General features: G+C 36.9%; 1 protein-coding gene across 3 annotated transcripts in view; it reads left to right on the top strand.

Annotated features, from left to right (window-relative positions):
- LOC119786748 (neuropilin-2-like) overlaps positions 1 to 14,137 on the top strand; it is a 120,054-nt gene extending 105,917 nt beyond the window's left edge. For 2 of the 3 annotated variants that reach the window (XM_038290266.1, XM_038290264.1), the window contains 2 exons: positions 11,317 to 11,379; positions 13,455 to 14,137. In XM_038290266.1, the coding sequence (XP_038146194.1) occupies positions 11,317 to 11,379; positions 13,455 to 13,780 (389 nt within the window). In that variant the 3' untranslated portion in view covers positions 13,781 to 14,137. Of the gene's footprint in view, positions 1 to 2,987; positions 5,243 to 11,316; positions 11,380 to 13,454 lie in introns of those variants that run through there. The other variant, XM_038290265.1, reaches the window with a different exon arrangement.
- Positions 14,138 to 18,574: the final 4,437 nt, after the last annotated feature.

Raw genomic sequence — 18,574 nt, 5'->3', positions numbered from 1 at the left:
AAAGTCTGAGTTTGGGACGTGATCTGCTGGCTCTGTGTGTTCTGTTGTGTAGTGAGCTGACCGTGATGTTAAAACTTATCTAAGCCCTCTCAGAAAAATGTCAAAACTGAGTATCAGTGGTTTAAGTTGTACATCGCTTCAGGATGATTGCAATTGAAAATGCACTCTCTTTTGATCACAGTCAGGGTATTTGAACTGTCTAAGTAGAACTGTTTCCTACATCCAGATACCAGACCAAAAATGGTAGAAAGCCAAGACACTACTCAAGTCAGATGAGTCATGCCACAACTATTTTATTTAATCCTTACTAGGTTTTTTTACACAGTTAATTCCTGGACAGTGATCATATGACTCCCTTTTTAATAGTGGCACAGGTCCTACATTATATATTTAATGGGATTAAATGCCAGAAAGAAGGATTACATGTCTTCTTTGAGACGCTTGTTAACAATCGGACCCATCCATTATTGGTAATCCATAAAAGGCCCCAGTTTCATCCCTTGATGCCAATTTCTGTGTTTGAGTTTATGGGTTTCCCTGGGAGGTAAGATGTAAATTGTTTTTGTCACTGTTGAGAATAACTCAGTTAAACATTTTGCCTGATTAGTTAAACAAGAACTCTGCAACTATTTTCTATGTGAAACACATCATTTAAAAATGCAATTTATCTGGATATCACATTTATACAAATAACACATTTTAAGTGTGGTTGCAGAAGCTGTGGTATAAAAATATCATGAAAACCTGTTCAAAATGGATTCAAAGGAAAGGTCCTGCTCAAATATGTACACAAATATTTGTAATATTATCTTGGTTGGCCACTTGTGCTTGCTAAGCAGATCCTGTTATTTTGGTCATGACCCAAATTTCATGACCATAAAGGCGAGGATAGAGAAGTATCCTGATCTGCCTTTATAGAACTATTGATACCATAATATTGTCTCTTTGCCCACTAGAGGGAAGACAGCAGCTTTATAATCAAATTCAATTTAAGCTCTTAAGTAACACATCTACACCTTCAAATAAAGTGTAAATAAAGTCCACTATTTCCTTGTGATTCTGTATCAAGCTCCATCTTTTTTTTTCTATTTCCCTTCCCTTTCTTCTCCCTGGCTAGTTGTTGCCTGCCTTGCTTCTCTTTCATTTTTTTCTCCTCCTGGTCTTCAGTTCTCTCTATTTCTCTCCAAATCAACTTCTCTCTCACAACAGGTTTCTCTCACAGCGAGTTGACAGAGTATTGAAGTTTCAGTCAAGCCCTTTAATGCAGGATTAAAGATATCATGGCAGGATTAGCTTTTTTCCCTCCACTTCTCTACCCTCCCTCCCTTCTATCGTCTCACTTTCTACCAACTCCTCTCTGTTTCATTCCATTCTCTCCTCCAATAATACCTTCCCTCTTTTTCCTTCCCCCAACCCTGCAATTTTGTTCTCTCTCTCTGCTCAAATTCAGTTGCTCTTGACCCCCTCAGAACAGGAAAAAAAAAACTCCATCAAGTGCTTAACATTCCCAACCTTTTGTTTAGGTCAGGCAGCTGGTTCACAGTCAATCCTTTGCATTCACTGGTTGAATTGGAGCGCATGGCATGGGCCTGTTCGTGTAATTGTGCAACGAATGTTCGGGAGGTTTGCATCACTCAAAATAAAATGTTTTTGACTGTGTAGATCATGGAGAATGTAGTTGAAATTTAAAACCAATAGTGTTTCTGCCTCAGTTTGTGTGACGCTTGGCGAAAAACCTGCAGTGATTTTTTTGTCCTTTCTGACAAACCCTGTCCGTCTCTCAATTCTTGCACATATTTATGTCGCTTGCAGGGATAGGCATGAGTAGTGTGTTTAACTACTCTCTAAGTAGTTTCTAAGAAGTTTTTCTTTTTTAAATAGGGAAGCCAGGTGAAGCAATTTAAAGTGAGTTTTAAAAAAATTAAACAAAGCAATATGTCATCATCTGGAAAATCAAAAAGTCTGAAGTTTCTTAATTTGTATATTTTTACATCTGTGCATTCTTTGCTCTGGATATTTGAAGAGGACAAAGACAAATGACAGAAAGATTCCAGTTAAACATTTTAGTTTATTTTATTTTTGTTTTGTTTCCTTTAATTTCATACTTCACTTGTAATAAAAAAAAAACACATACGCATACTGTAATTACTTTTATCTAAAATGAAAAATAATAAATAAATAAACAAACAAAAGGCAAATATTGTACCATTATACACACTGACTCAAATTTAAGTCTTCAATCTAGTTCAGGAAATACTAGAAGAAGCCAGATTTTATTTAAATCGATGTTTGACCAGCAGTGGATCTGATTAAAAACTCTTTAATATGAAGATAAATGATCATGTACTGGAGTGTGTTCTCTACCTGCATTCAAGAAAAAGCCCCTAAAAAGGGATTTTAAGACACTGAAATGTTGAAGACATGGTTTGTATTGAAGTAGACTTTTCTCTTTGTTGTAGTTATGAATTTTCTCTTTACAGATCTGCATATAAGTAAAATGAGCAGATCATTTTCCACAACTGCTGAGATTTTACAAAATAAAAATACTCTCTATTTTACCCATTTGTTAGTGAACGAAAGAAAAACAAGTAAATAATAAAATAAAAGCCTCAAAATCAGTATTTTGTTGAATTACACATTTATTTGCATCTTGGCATGTGCTACCAAATTGCTTTTGGACGTTAGTAGCCAGAGTGAATTATTCCTCTCTTGGATTTTAACATTTATTAGATTGTTAGATATAAATTTTAGAGAGAGCGATGCAAGGGTCTCATTACCTTTTCCACAGCTGTATATGATATGATGTTGGTATTGTATTGTAAAGGTTGCATCCTGCTGTAAGCATGCAGAGAAATCAAACGCTTGAGAGAGCCGCCATGTGCAGATAAACAGCCAGTCTTCAGCTTTTAAGTCTGCAGTGCAGTCTGCATGCCTGCCTCACTCGTCACTCACTGAGCCAACCAGTAATGTTTCCTCCTGCCCTCCAGGGGGTGCCATATCTGGGATGAGGCCCACTGTAGCCGCAGTGAAGGTTCATCTGGTCCCCGCCTACTGGTACTATGTGTTGGTTGGAGGCAGCGCGCTCTTGCTGTTGATAGGTGTGACTGTGACGATGGTTCTCTGCTGCCAGCGCTCCCATTGGATGAGCAGGAAGAGCAACAGTGGCCACCACCATCACCAGCATTCAGTGATGTACCACAACAACCAAGCAGCCTATCAGGAAGCTCCAGAGAGCTACTATCAGTGTCAGAACCCCAGCTGCAACATGTTGTGCAGCACCAACCAGAGCCTCCTTTATCCAGGAACGGATTCAAGCCAGGAGCCGAGGCTCATCATCACGCTGGAGAAAGATGAGAGCTACAGCACCCGCTGCTGAAATGACTGGGATACAGTGAAACGTAGCGCCAACTGGATGAAATGATCAAATGCAGAGCTGGATGTGTCTGATTCTTTCCTTAAAATAACAAGGAACTCAGCATCAACAGCAATGTTCAGCAGTGGGGGTGTTCACAGTCAAAGTGCTTCAGGCCCTCTTCTCGAAAATGGAGCGCTGTACACCGCTGGATTGGCCGCTTTACTTGAAAGTCGTAACCGTCAGGATGGAAAAGCTTTAGTTTTCAAGTTCAAATGTTCCAACATAATGACTTTTGATGTCCTTTGTAGTTGCCAAGTGTACAGTAAACCAGCCTGAAGATTGATCGCATCGTCGATTAAGCAAATCACACATGAATGACCTAACAAAATTGTTGGAAAGACTTTGCATGGATAGGCAATTAACAATGTCAGTGTTCCTGTTTTGTCAAAAAGGTTCACACACAAGTATGGAGGATGCATTTGGTTTTAGTATTTCTTAGGGTCTTAATGAAGCTGCAATTCGTTGTTTTCCTGTGCATCTAGGAATCTTAGGGACAGGACAACAAAGAGAGGAGAGTTTTGGTGTGAAACGGGTACTGAGCTTTGAGGTGATGAATCATGCATTAGAAATGCCAAGCGGCAAATGCACGGACAGTCTTTAAAACCTTTTAAGCCTCGTCTTATTTTGCTTTTTTTCTTCTGTCCATCCCACCTTGGATATGCCTTTAATAAAAGTGCTTTAAAACCTTTACCTCCTCCCCCCATAGGCTGAGGTAAGGTTCTAGTTTTAAATCTAAATGAGGATTATTTCCTTTTTTGCCTGGATCGTCTGCCTGTCGGTCATCGTTTCAGAGTAAAAGTCAAAGATCTTAATACGTTTGATGGGGTGAATGAAACAAATAATCTGAATGCAAAGGAATGCTTTCATTCTGTTTTCTGTGCAATGATATGCAACAAACCTAATAGGTATTTTGTAAAATTCAAATCCACTTTGGATGGTCTGCTTTAATTCTAGAAATGAGACCAAACATGCTGTGATGCAAAGAACTCTGACTCATGTAGGTTGGATGTCCATTAACGATTTATTTCTAAGAGCCAGCTGCTTAAAAAAAAAAAAACATCTTAGTAACAATGAAAAAAATCCTAATTTCTTAAAAGCTTTAATAGTGAATTTCTGGTAACTAAGAAATTAAAGTGGCTTTTTGTTCGTCATCGAGAGCTTTTTTCTTATTATCATTTAAAGACACCCACCAACCTTCCTGTCTTTTTCAGATGAACACTGTTTTGACAAATTCCATAGGATTTAGAGAAAGTTTCTATATACAGTACAATCTTTGCTACAGTTTTCATATGATAGAGCAGATCCCAAGCATGTGCACCCATAAAATTATTTTTGTGACATTTTCAAAGCTTTTAAATGTCCTGAACAATTTAACTGAAAAAACAACATATTTGCAATCTGGAAAAGGTACAAATGCGTGATAACTTTCTTGGGTCGGCATTTTTTATCCATTTTGATCATTCAGTCTTCAGTATTGCACATCTTGTATTGGCGAGATTTAAGCACTCAGCCGTGTCTAAGTTCTCCAGATCTATCATTCTAATTTAAATCTATTGATTGTGAGGAAAACTGGTGTCTAAACAAACTCATTGGTGTATAAGACAGTTTTCTATGTCAGAAAAGACCTCCATCCTTTTCCTTCTAGACATATGGAGAATAGAACAGACTTCTGTCACAGAACCAAATCAGGAGTTTTTGCAAATGCATCTTTTTCAATGTTCCTGAAAACCTTTGGGCAGCCGCCTTGACCACTTTTAGTCCCTTCTCTTCACACAGTTTGGAGAAATGCTCAGGATATATAATCTCACTCTCTTCCAATATTTTATTCAACTATTAAAGCTACAGTGTGTAATTTTTAGCGACATCTAACATCCAGACTGCAGACCGCAGCAACATGAACATCTCCCCCCCACCGCTTCTCCCCCCCAACAGTACGGCGAGCATTACGGGACAAAATGTCTTCCACGACGTCTGCATCACCTACCTTCTCAAGTGATGAGGTTTGTTTACATAGATAATTTTACAGATAGTATTTCATTAGTCTGTGTGTTCAGTACCATCTCAGTTCATCTCTCTCAACTTGCCGTAGTTACTTTCGAGCGTAATGGGCGATCTCGCAATCGCTAGTTTGTTGGCTCTGCGCTGCCGTAGCGCAAAGATGTCTGCCTCCATGGCTGCGAGACCCGCTCCTATGTAATTATAAATAACGAATTCTAAGGCAACGCAAATATTAAGGTTAAGAGGCTGAGCTCGTAGATGATGATAAATAACATAGTTATGTATAATATATTAGATTTCTGACTGTATATCCCTGTAATTATTACACACTGTAGCTTTAATTGAATTTAAAACCTTTTTTTTTTGTAATCTGATTGATACCTTTGAACACTAAACCCCATTGAATCCTCTCCAACTTTCAGCCAGCAGCGACTTTAGCTAAAGGGTGCAATTGTTAAAATGCCATAAAACCTGAACAGCTAAACTTTATATGCATTTAATCAGATGCACTGTAATATAAAATGATTTGAACTCAAGGAGACTGAATGCACCATCAAAAGTTGGTTCAAAAATCAGCAACCAGGTTTTTTGCACCAATTTATTTTCTTTACATTTGTTAATCTAGATTGCATTGTTGTATAAAATGTTCACCTTTCAATGCATATACCAGTATACCTTTTGGATTATTTCTTCGATGAACTTTACTCAAAAAGCTTTACCCTCCTAGATGATTAGTTGTTAAGCCGTATCTGCATTGTTTTGATTGAGCACTTTTCTTTCAGTTTTACAAGTTATGGATTATTTGTTATATTTTCTGTGATGTTTTGAAATACTTGCAAACATTTAAGAAACCCTTCATTTTTTGCACGAAGGGCTAAAAACGTTTTTTTATGACAACTTGACTTCAGTAGTTCCTGATTTCTATTTATTACATGTCACTTCTTAACAGCTGAAGCCATTTGGATTCAAGTGTTTGATTCAGATAGCAGTAAATCATGAAGCGAATTGATTTTTCTGATAATGTTTTAGCTGGCAAAATAGACAGTTTAATGTCTGTTTGAAATGTCTGCAGTTGCAATCAGTGTCCCACCATCTTGTATCTTCTGCTACAATCCTACACCACTTTCTTCATGTCCAAATCCCCCCCTCCTTTCTGTATCAAAACCTCTTTGTTCCTATTCTGATACCTTCTTATACTGCAAATCCTCCCAGTATAAAAAAGAAAAAAACACAAGAGATTAAATGAGAGGCAGTGATGGAGGGGAGCAAAATCTCTCAGAGGAGAAGGGCCCATTAAGCGAGTCCCCTTTTTTCCTCCTAAGAATGCTCCCAGAGATGGAAGCAGATGAAAGAAAGGGAATAAAGGATAGCTGTCCATACTTTCTAAAGATAGATTTTTCCTTTTTACTCCATGAGGGAGACTAACGGGATGGCAGGTTAGGGGATTGGATTGAAGATGGAGGCCAGTTCGTTTCAAAAACAAGAGTAGATGAAAGAAGTCTTTTGGGATAACTGACAGAATGACACAGAGCTGCAAAAGTATTCATACCCTTTGACTTTTTTGGCATTTTGTCACATGACATAAAGCGTGAGTGATTAGATTTATGATAGATCAACACACTTTAGCACATCCTTTACAAGTTCAATGGACATATACATGGATTTAATGTTTTATGCATATAATTATCTGTTTTGACTAAGTTGATTAGTGCTTTGTTGTTGGTTGGTCATATAAAATTTTTATCAAATACATTAATTTGTTTGATAATTGAATGAAAAAAATGAGTAAAGATTCAAAGGGGTTGCAAATAACTGTGAGACACTGTGATTCACAGACACCAATATGTCCTGTAAAAACAAATTATATAGATTTCCAGCAAGCTCCGTAAACCAGTCAGTTAAATTATTGTTTTATGCATTAGTTATTCTCTGTATCGACCTATTTCATCATATTGCACATCACCAAATGCAGATTTGTGCTTCAGTAAACAAGAATTTCGGTTATTTTGTGCTTGCATGTCCATTCTCTGCCGCCCCAGCTCCTCTTTCTTCAATTTCAATCAACTTGTGCATGATTTACACATTATGTGACTCATTCCAGCAGCCCAGTGCCATAACCTAATCAATGTGAGTCCGAATTCAAACCGAGGAATGATATATGACCATATTTATGCTGTGCTACCCATGCACTTTTCTATTTTCATTCATCCTCACTGAATCAAACTTTTTAAAAGATGTGGAAAACATTTCAGAGTAAGCTTTTAAATCAGCCTCACTTCCCTCCATCATGGACTACTTTGAAGCCCTTTAATATTCCTAATTAGTTAATGGAGCCGATTGCATTCACAAAACCCTGCAGTCAGCATTTCTATCTTCCAAGGCATCTATATATTTTTTCTCCTCATTCCAACTCCTTCTCTTTTCTTTCCTGGAGAAACATTATCAGAGCGAGGACTCTAACAGGTCTTCAGGCTCCAGCCTGAACAACCAATGGTGGCAAAGAGCCATCCTCGTCTCTGTCTGAATTAAAAAGGCCCCCTTTTTTTATTTTTCTCTTCACTAATTGAAGAGAGGGGAAAAATGGGACTAAAGGGAGTTTTAATCCCCCCTCAGATCCATGTGATAAATCTTCTCAGGATTCCAGCCTGAGGGCTTTAAGCAGCATCATTAAGATGGTATTCAGCGGTCATCTACAGACTGTCCAAGCTCCTTCTTCACTGGTCTTATTTTTTTTTTTATCACCCTATAAGGGATTTCATGTTTTGTTGTCCACTATAGTTGTATTTGATTAAACTTAAAAGAAGTTTAGACTTCATATCGACTGTTGTTGGGGGCGAGGGGGCTTTTAAATATTCAAAAGACAGAATAACTTTAGAACAAAAACAGATTTCAGAAACGTATTAAAAAGCTCTATGTTTATAAAGAGAAAAATAACTTTCTGAATATATTTCTCTTTATCAAAATTTTTGAGGGGCTGCTGGTGTCAGATAACTAGGTATTTCTAAGAGATTTTTTGTTTGTTGCACGGATAACCGATATCCGAATTCGAATGGTCTCTCTTTTTATCTTTTTATCTTAATCACTCTATGAGCTCTTAAATGCACCAGTCTCTGCCAGTGAAACAGGCCCTCAGCCTGATTCCACTTCCACCGTGCCAACAGTTGATAGAGTTTAAGTTCAAAGCATCATTTTTACTTATCAAAGCGTTTTCTTTTTACCTTTTATGACCATAAAAACTTTAAAATTGTGATGAATGCGAATACTTTCATGTTTGCAGGAATAATCAACATAGTACTTCTTTCATTTTTTGTTTGACATTTTATCATGTCAGCTAAACCGGACATATTTTAAATCCTTGTATTTATCTACTTGTTTCCAAATTGTGTTTTTCAGTTTCGTTTACTGAGTGAGTTTATTGTTCACAGCGAGGTACAAGCAATAGTGACGAATTCTTAAAACTTTAAAACAGATTATGTCATTTTAAAAATAAGATAAAAATACATCCATGATTTTGTTTTTTTGTTTTGAATCTGTTTAAAGAGAAAGTATAATCCTGCAAGATGATCTAACAGATTTATGTAATGTTTAGCTAAGTCAAGCTGTGTCCAGTTTAGGCTCACTCTTCATGTTGTTCATCCAACCTACAGTAATTTCAGCCACAGTTATATTACCAGTAATAAATCATTCTGCCTCTGTTTTTCCTGCTGCTATCATTACTGGTTACTGGCTGGATTTTGCAATTTTGCAGGGAGTCGTTTATTTCTGCTCAGCCATTTATATTAAGCTCTTGTCAGTGGTTCAAATATGGTTATGATTGCCATGTTAATTTTAGGCCTTTAATCTTTTATTTTTATCATTATTTTTGGTATGATAAATGATTATTAAATTAACTGTTGAAATTATTATGAAAACATATATTATACATATATGCCTGACTTATACTTACAAACGTTTGTCAGCATCATCTTGTACAGTAACATGTCTTTTTCTGGTTCAATATTAGAAGGCTTTTTTTGTCTAATTCATAAAGTAAATTTAAATTCTAGCCCACTTTTCACTAAGGTTGAGGTCAAAGTTTAGCATTGGCACTTGGACGTGTAATCTTAGACTGCTTTATGCATTTAAAAACAAGTTCTGCTTCTAATCCAGATGAAACCAAAATTGCTTCCCCTTATTCTGTCAACTTAATGATTGATGCTATTGAAGTAGAAGAATTTGGAAAATGGAAATAAAGATACCCTTCCTCTTTCTCTTCCATTCAGTTTTTTTGCAATGTACCAGCTTCAAAATATAGTGAAACAAGCCCATAGCATGATGTTGCCACCACCATGTTTGAAAAATATGACAGTCCTCCCTTTGACTCCACCAAACTGGTGGTACATGTCACAAAGTGAATGAAATTATAGAAAAGGAGAACATTCAAAATTATCGACAACAAAACCAACATCCAGAAGGTTAAAACATCTAACATAAATATGAGGAAAATGAAGCCTAAGGCATCAAAACTGTTTTCAGAGGAAAAAAATCTAGTAAGTTCTGACCTCAGCCATTTTGAAATTGCGTAAAGTATGTTTACAGGCCAAGCCTGTGCCAGGAAATCAGACCACCAAATTCACCAAAATATTCAAATAAGGGATCTTAAAATCCTTAAAACCACAGATAACTGCTAAATTCATACAAACTTTTTACTAGAACTGTAGATGTAAGAACTGTTTAACAATGGTAAAACAATTAATTACCGCTGCAGCACAAAAGGAAATGTATTTGCACATTATTTTGTTTTTCACGTGAGAAAAGTTTACAGTTTTCTTTGATTTGTGTTTGACTTCAATATGTTGCATTTTTCTTTTATTAAATATTAATGCATGACCCAGAAAAGCAATGCAAAGACTCATGTTAGAAAGAGGAATTTTCCCAATCTGACTGAATATCTACAGGTACATCAGGGTTAATCCAGGGGTTTGCTTTTTGTTTTGTGCAGCTTTATATATGAATTTTAAGGTTTTACGATTTTATATGATGTTTTACTCATATTTCATTCATGAAAAATATGACACCAGGTGTCATTTCATGTTTTAATCTCTCTTTTCAGTTTGATGAAAATTTGAAGGTTGCAGTTTATTGAATCTACAATATAAAGATGTCAAACTTGTCTCAAGGATGAATGACCTTATATAACTGAGGAAATGAGGCTCTGTTTTCTTTCTGCAATAAATTAAGTTTTCGCCACCTGAATATCTATTACAGTTACTGGTTATAAAGTGCTTTTGGTTCCTAATAAATCATTATCAGTGGCCCAGATATTGCTCCTTTTTTTTCTTCAAATCAAAGTGAAAATGAACTGAGCCTTTACAGTAAAGCCTCCTTCTGGGAAAAATTGTAACTTAGCTTGTTGAATTTCTCTGGTTTGGTATGAAAACAAAAATTGATTGTGGTGAATGTGGTAGTAATAAAGTCTTATTTTTTCTACAAAGAATGATTGTGTGTCTTTTTCCTTTCTGTCTTCACACACTCTATTTATCTATTTATGACTTAACTTTCATTTATAAGCAAATTAAAAAGATCTATGATGATAATCACTATATAGGGACTGGCCTGCTTGACATACGTATTCTTGCTGAGTCGCTGGAAAATACTGGGGGATATTTTTTTTTCCTTCGACAGCCTAACAGAGACTGGAATTGGTTTTTAGAGAGGATTTGTTGTTTGATCTCTTCACAAAACTTTAAACAAGATCACTTTCTGTTTGAGCCGAATTTACCAAGAGATTTCCATCTACAAATGTAGCTAGTGTTTGCTGACAGCATTTTAGATGGATTGATGTTATCGGGGCATGATCTAAACTTTGGAGTAAGAACGGATGGTGGAGATTAATGCTGCTTTTCTTTCTGTCTCTGTAATAGATCAGAAGGCTAAAGATTTCGGAAACGATCCTGCTTTCAATCACAAGCAGCACATCAATGGAGGTAAGGTCCTCTCCTCTCACAGCCAGGGGCTACACTGTCTGTCTCACCCAAACCCTTCAATAGAAACACATCTGTAAGCAGAAGCATGCCTGTAGCTTTTCTTTATACATGCAGTTCCACCAGAAATGAGCCTGTGGCGATAGTCAAGCAGAGTTTGCACTGAGAACAATGTTACAGAGCTTTCAAAAGGTTTCTCTGAATGTCTTTGTTTTTCATGTGTTGATGACCCACAAAGTTTGACACAGCTTACTCCTGTACACGTAGAACATGACTGTAACAATCACAGCTTAGAAAATCTCCGCTATTCCTTGATTTTTCTCGTTTGTTTGCTTACTGTCTGTCTGAAGCATTGCTCTGAGTGGGTTTTCTCATAAAGTGCTTAAAAAGAAACATTTGCATAAATGTTTTTACACATAGTTAACCAAGCATCTTACTGCATCATTAAAAAGCTGTTCTGACATTGATGGAAAGCCTAAACATACATTTAACAGAAGTAATATGAAAAAATTAAAATATGTAAAGCTGCAGTCTTGCAAAAGTATTCATACAGTGTAAACTGGTTTAGATGCTATTACAGTATATTAAACTTAAGTCAATTTTCTTTGAATGTTGTGAGACAGAGACAGACAGGACAGCACAGTTTTCCTGTTACCGGTAATTCAGTTTTCCATTATATTCAGTACCTTTTAGTCTGATATTCCATAATAAAAACAGATGCAACCAAATGTTACTATGTAAATATCAGTAAATGTGCAAATTAATTTCAGCTGTTCTATGAGGGCTCATGAAGTTCACTGGAGATCATTAAAGAATAAATGAAACTGGCAGACAAAATGTATGGAGAAGAGTTATAGCATAGCTGGAGCCGAATGACACCTGGATATTAACCCTAAACTAACAGGCTGAGCAACAACAACATTAACAAAGAAGCAGGCATGAAAACCATAGTAGCTCTGGAGGAGCTGTAGAGACTCACAACTCAAAAGTCTGTTCATAGGACAACTATTAGCCGTGACCTTCAAAAATGTGGCTATAATTGAAGAGAGGGGGAAAAAACATTCATGATTTTTTTAAAGAAAATATGAAGTCCCTTTTCTAGTTTTTCCTAATTCCAGATAGAGGATGGAGCTAATTTGTGGAAGATGGTTCTACAGTCAGAAAGAAATTGTAATGTGTAACTGTGCAGCCAATATACTACATGTATGTCTTAAAACGAGTGCAAACATGTTTTTATGCACAGAGTAGACGTTAAAGGAAGGTGCAAAGTGATTGATTGTTTTTTTTTTTTTTTTTTTTTTATGCAAATCAGAATCTAATGACAAAGCTGAGCAAATTCAAGGATGATGGATATGACAATGAAACATTTCCCACGTGCAAATTCATTTTCCAAATTGGAAACCCCACTGGTTCTGCAGTTTTTGCATCTTTTTTAGTACTTGTGAAAGTCAGCTACAAACTGACCGCTTAAAATATTTACGATGACCACAAAAATAAAATGACAGAGGAGAAAGAGAGATTCTGGGTGTGAAGAATTATATTTATTAACAACAAAATGTTGTTAATAAAGAAAAACATATTTACAGACAGGCTCAAAACGAAAATGGATAAATATTATGGCGTACTTAGAATATCAAAGGATTCCTTCTATCTCTGTTTCCAATGGTTGAACCACATCTCTCTTTCAGGTTCACTCTCAGATGGTCAGTAAGGAAACCAGTCTGCTCATTTTAATGGGCAGAACCAAATCGGTTTGCACATCTTCACATCTGTTCAGTAAAGTTTGTAAATCAACCATTTATTGCACATTCTTAAAACAAATAAAAGTGCAATTGAAAATCAGGTCCTAAGTCTCAATAAAGTACTTTGAAATTTAAGTTTTAAATGGAAAAAACAAATAGAAATACTGAGAGAGTTATAATAATTTGCAAGGCAAAGTACAGTAGTTACATTGGTTTTATTTTTTTATGCTTTTTTTAAGTGATTTCAGTGATATATAATAAGGGGAGTCTTTGCCTTCAGTTGAGTTTCTTTAAGTGCCAAAACTCTTTTTCCTAAACTTCTTCTTTTGTCTCCAGATTTTGTCTTCTCAGGTTGGCCATCCTCCTTCTCCACCCCATCCTCTGACATGGACCCCTCCTCTGTGACGCTGGTGTCAGAGAAGGACAAGGACAACGCCTGGCTGTACACGCTGGACCCCATCCTCCTCACCATCATTGTGATGAGCTCGTTGGGCGTCCTGCTCGGAGCTGTCTGTGCCGGCCTGCTCCTTTATTGCACGTGTTCGTATAGTGGACTTTCCTCACGCTCCTCTACGACGCTGGAAAACTACAACTTTGAGCTATACGACGGGATCAAGCACAAAGTGAAGATAAACCAGCAGAGGTGCTGCTCAGAGGCATGAGGAACGACAGAGATCCCCTAAAGATTTTCTTTTCTTATTTCGACACAGACATGAAAAAGAAGCACTATCTGAAATTTCCATCCCTGCCTGAAATCTTGCTGTTCCTTTGCTCTGATGTCAAAAGGGGTTAACTCTGAACTCTCCATGTGTTGAAAGGGGGGGGGACATTTGATCTCGCTCTGAGGTCTAAACCAGAGGAACGTCTGATCGCAGTTTCCCCGAAGCAACTGAGTCCCTTTTTCTCCTCTGCCTGCAGAAGAAGCCCTGCTCGTTTCTACAAGCCTGTGAATGAATGATTGAATGAAGGAATGAAAATAAAGAATATAAATGACTAAAGTACCATAAGATACAGCCCACCAGACTAGACTTCAGCACCCATGACAATCTGGACATGTAGACAACAAATGGCAGCACAGTCTGGGGTGTCCTGGTCAGGACATTCTGAACGGTACTTTGCAGAACTTTAGATTTTTTTCCTCTCATCTTACAAGAAGAAATGAGTTGCAAAAAAAATCTCCACGTTTCTGCTTCACATTTCTTGCAAAGACTTCTCCAGTTGTCTGTTTTAGTGTGGGCGCTTCTGACTCAGATCAACACATATCAATTAAATGCCTATGATTCTAAATAGCTTAAAAAGATAACATCTCAAAGAATCAAGATTTTTTTATGGTAAAGGAAAGGAGGAAATTTAAACACTTATTTTGTTTCTGGAAGTTTCTGGTATGAGTTCTGTGAGTTTTAAACGTCCATAAGCCTGCCATGTGGCGCCCGCTAGCTCCTTCGTCCGCCTTTGGTCTGCGCTTTGTGAAACCAGTGTCATAGAGAAGTAATGGTGACTGTTTTTGTTATGTTTTAGACTTGTGTCTACTTGGATGAAAAAAAGATAAAGAAAAAGCAAGCTTCAGTTTGTAGCAGCCCTGTAGAGCATATGATCACATTTTTCAGACCTTTCTTTTAGAGTTTTGTTGGACTTTTAGCTGTTGCTTTAGTCTTTTAACTATTTTACATTTCCCATTACAGATTATCAATCTAAGAATAGGGGAGAAGTTATACATGGGACAGAAAATCAGAGTTTTATCAACAAAAAAAAGCTAACATGATGTTATGGAGTTGTGCTTTAGATTCAAAATTCTAGAGTTTGTTTTTTGGTATCTATATTTCTATATTTTTTTGATTTTCAGACTGTATGATGCCCAAATGATGGACAGACACTGTGTAAACAAAATGTCAGTAATTATTTTATTGCAACCTATGGATTGCCAAAGAGCTGTGTATGTGCTCGGTGGGTCTGAACAAGTGTTAAATAAGGCTGGGTGGACTGAGAGTGATGAATTGAACTGCTGTTGAAACATCATTCTCAATCCTAAGAGGCCTGATTTTTGAGGGGGGGGGGGGTGTGATTGGGAATCATACTGTTGACTTCTTTAGACACACAATCGAGCCTTAAGCAAATTACAGTATACGCTGTATCGGAGGACAGCCATTAAGGAGGGCCAGTGCTGCTGGAGAGACTGATAATTCATATGAGACACATATATTTTCAAAGACACACATCTTAGTACCTCTTTTTCAAAACTTTGTGTTTCTCAGGCCCACATCTTAACTTTAAAGGGTGAGTTTGGTTTGTTTGAAGCTGTGCAAAGTAGGTAGGAGCTGCCAGCATCTTATCAGCAGTGGCAGCAATCAGAGTGATCTCTGTTTTAGGGAATCAAATAGAAATTCTCACAGTGGAGGGAAGATGGGTGATGTAACTTTTTTTTTTACAGTAACAATATTTAATTGCAATTTCCTTGTCATAAAAGTAAAAAAAAAAATCATTTCTGATGTTGAATCCGACACACATTTACTATTACTACTAATTTTATCTATTACAGAGAAACACTATTAAGCTCAAACACAGTATTTGAGGGGGCAATTTCAGCACCATTACTTACCTTTACACTGCTGGTAATTTAGTAACTTTTTTGGGTAAAAAATGATGCAGTTTGGTGTTTTGAACCAGCAACCAAAGGCTAGTTTCATGCCCACTTTGACAATCAACAATTGAAAGTATATTTCTAATCAACACAGTCTACTGTAAAAAAAAAAAAAAAATAGTTATGTCACTTTAAAAATATTTCCCCCCAACAGAGATGCTTCTAAAAACCAGGCCTTCTGCCGGTATGATCTGATGATGTCCTTTTATCTCCCAGATAAAGGAGCATTTACCTCTTTCTAGATTCAGTTTTTTCTGTCCTGTTTTTATCAATATTGGTTTAGACCAGATCAAAAGAAATTCGTGTGGCAGATGAGGAGCTTGATATATTTTGGAGCTATTACTGGCAATTTAAATAATTTTCAGTCAAGAAAGTCAACAAAGGCTAATTATTTAAATCACAGCATGCAGAAGTAGTATGGAAAATAAATAAATTAAGTTTAGGCATACATTATTTTCCTATGGATAATTTACGGTCCATGGATGGAAGGTAGTGTTTTTTAGCTCGACCACAGAAATTCACTCATGATTCTCCAAACTGAGACAGCTCTGATTGCTTCCTGGTGCACATAAGACGCCCACATCTTGTCGTCACTCCACACGACCCCACTTCAAACACACAAATCATGCATCCATCAGAAACAAAAGATAAAACCATAAACTACTTAATAATTTGAACCTCTTCCCAGGTTTTTGGTTCTTGTATTGGCGCATCTTTCAGTTTATTTCAGGTGTGGTATATGACAATATACGCTCAAAAAAAAAAACACTGAGTTGAGTCTACATATGTATCAAACAGAACAAAGGGAGTCATCCAAGGGATATGCTCTCTGTTTTTACTATAAATGTGTTTAATGTCCGGAAGGAAATTATATGTCATTTCTTATTATTTAAGAATATGAAGCGCAAAAAAAAAAATTTATTAGGTTGATGGAATGAAGGCATAACAAAAAACAAAACATTTTACCATACAGCAGGGTTTGTTTTTCAAATAAAAATAAGATGATGGTGATGGAGGAATAGGAACATGTTCAGGGCCGGTCACAGACCTCGCCTTGTTTTTCTCTCTCTTCACGCTCACGTTTAACTCTGCTAGAACATCATCAGATTTTAAGTCCTTCAGAGACTCTCTTTGCTCTCTGGAGCCACTAGGATGCGAGTCACACTGCTCTCAGACAAGTGGAAGGGGCGGAACAAATTTCATCTTTGCCTGGGGCCCATTTTTCCTTTGTCTCTGACTTCCTCTCTCGTCTTCTCACTGTCATAGGCATGCGGTAGCCTTGAAATGCACACAGTAAACATAGTTTTGGAAGGTGTTTAATGATTGCCAAAAAACAAGGCAGAGAAAGAAAAAGGGAAAGAGATTAAGAATTTACAGTCCATCGATATTTTTATTTTTATTTGGACCTTTTTCCAAGTGCCTTGGAGCTTTCTATCTTTTTTGATCTCTGACTCTTTCTCTTTCCCTGCTGATGTCTCACTCTGACTCTTCTCTTTTACCCGATGCAACCAAAACATCAATGAGTGAGCAGTGAGTACATGAGCAAGGTTAACCTGTTCTGTCTCCTGCTTGACTGTTCTTTATTTCCTTCTGAACATCCAGATAGTTTTACCTCTTCTCTCTTTGCAGGCTACACACAGGCACACACATTTATGCACAACTGACTGACGCAAACACAGTACATTATGACACACCGACGGCACTGGCCAGAAACTAAACTCTTTGTAGACTTTGTACAGAAAAGTTTCTTTTTTTAATGTTATTATTATTTAATAAAGGCTAAATAACAAGTAATCTGACTGCATGTCCTTATTTTGTGTGTTTACTATTAATTCACATGATGATTATATAGATATACTGCATTACAGACTATAGAAATATGCAAGTTGTGTGCCTTTGTAGATTAATAATTCTATGATTTTGCAACCAAGTATTGGTAAACAACTTACCAAAAGTTTATTCATCAATTTTACTGTATCTTGTCTGTTTATATTCAAAACACATCATTTCAAGGCAGTCAGACTTCAATTTCATATCTACTTACAGTGCAATCATATATAGATTCAGATGTGTCCCCATTTTATCCAGTATGTCTGCCGTAGCACATTACAGTACTCAGTTCATCACTTAATGCCAACTTATAGTTATTTTTCTTAGGAAACCAAGCATTAAATCAGCAAACTTGTCATTTATCTCAAGCAAGCAAGAGGAAACTATGGTGGCCTTGAAGTGCGAACCGCATCAACCAATCTTTAAGGTCAAGGTCAACTTTATTTCTATAGCACATTTACAACAACCACATTGCCGGGGGGCAGCAGCGGCAAAAGCTGTCTCCTCTGGTTTTCATGGCATAGACAGACAGAAGCTCAGACAGATATAGAGGTGACAAAAATTAAAATAATCAAAAGAATCTTGAAGTGCATTCGGTGACAGACAGGGAGCCAGTGCCGACAGGAAGCATAGGTGTAATATGCCGCTGTCACCAAATGTGCCGATGCATTCTGGACCATTTGCAGCCTGCTTATGGATGCCTGGTCCAAACCACACTATAAGGCATCAGAATATTGATGCCTTGCAGACATCACAGACATTTGAATCTAGCCACGGCCACATTGAGTACCTACCCTGGTAGGTATGGACACCATGGTGTCCATATATGTTGCCGTGTGTGACAGTAAAAAAGGTGACCCAAATATTTTATTTTTTTCAACAGTGTCCTGTCTGGCAATGTGGCAATAAGAATAATTGTCTTGATGCCAAAAACATCTCCTGCAAAGAACAACACAATCAATGGATATATTATAAGAGGTACAGTACA

Source organism: Cyprinodon tularosa, unplaced genomic scaffold (assembly GCF_016077235.1).
Source record: "Cyprinodon tularosa strain WSP-4 unplaced genomic scaffold, ASM1607723v1 ctg278, whole genome shotgun sequence".
Taxonomy (NCBI): Eukaryota; Metazoa; Chordata; class Actinopteri; order Cyprinodontiformes; family Cyprinodontidae; genus Cyprinodon; species Cyprinodon tularosa.
The sequence above is the reverse complement of the archived record's forward strand: the minus strand, read 5'-3'. Positions and strand labels throughout refer to the sequence as shown.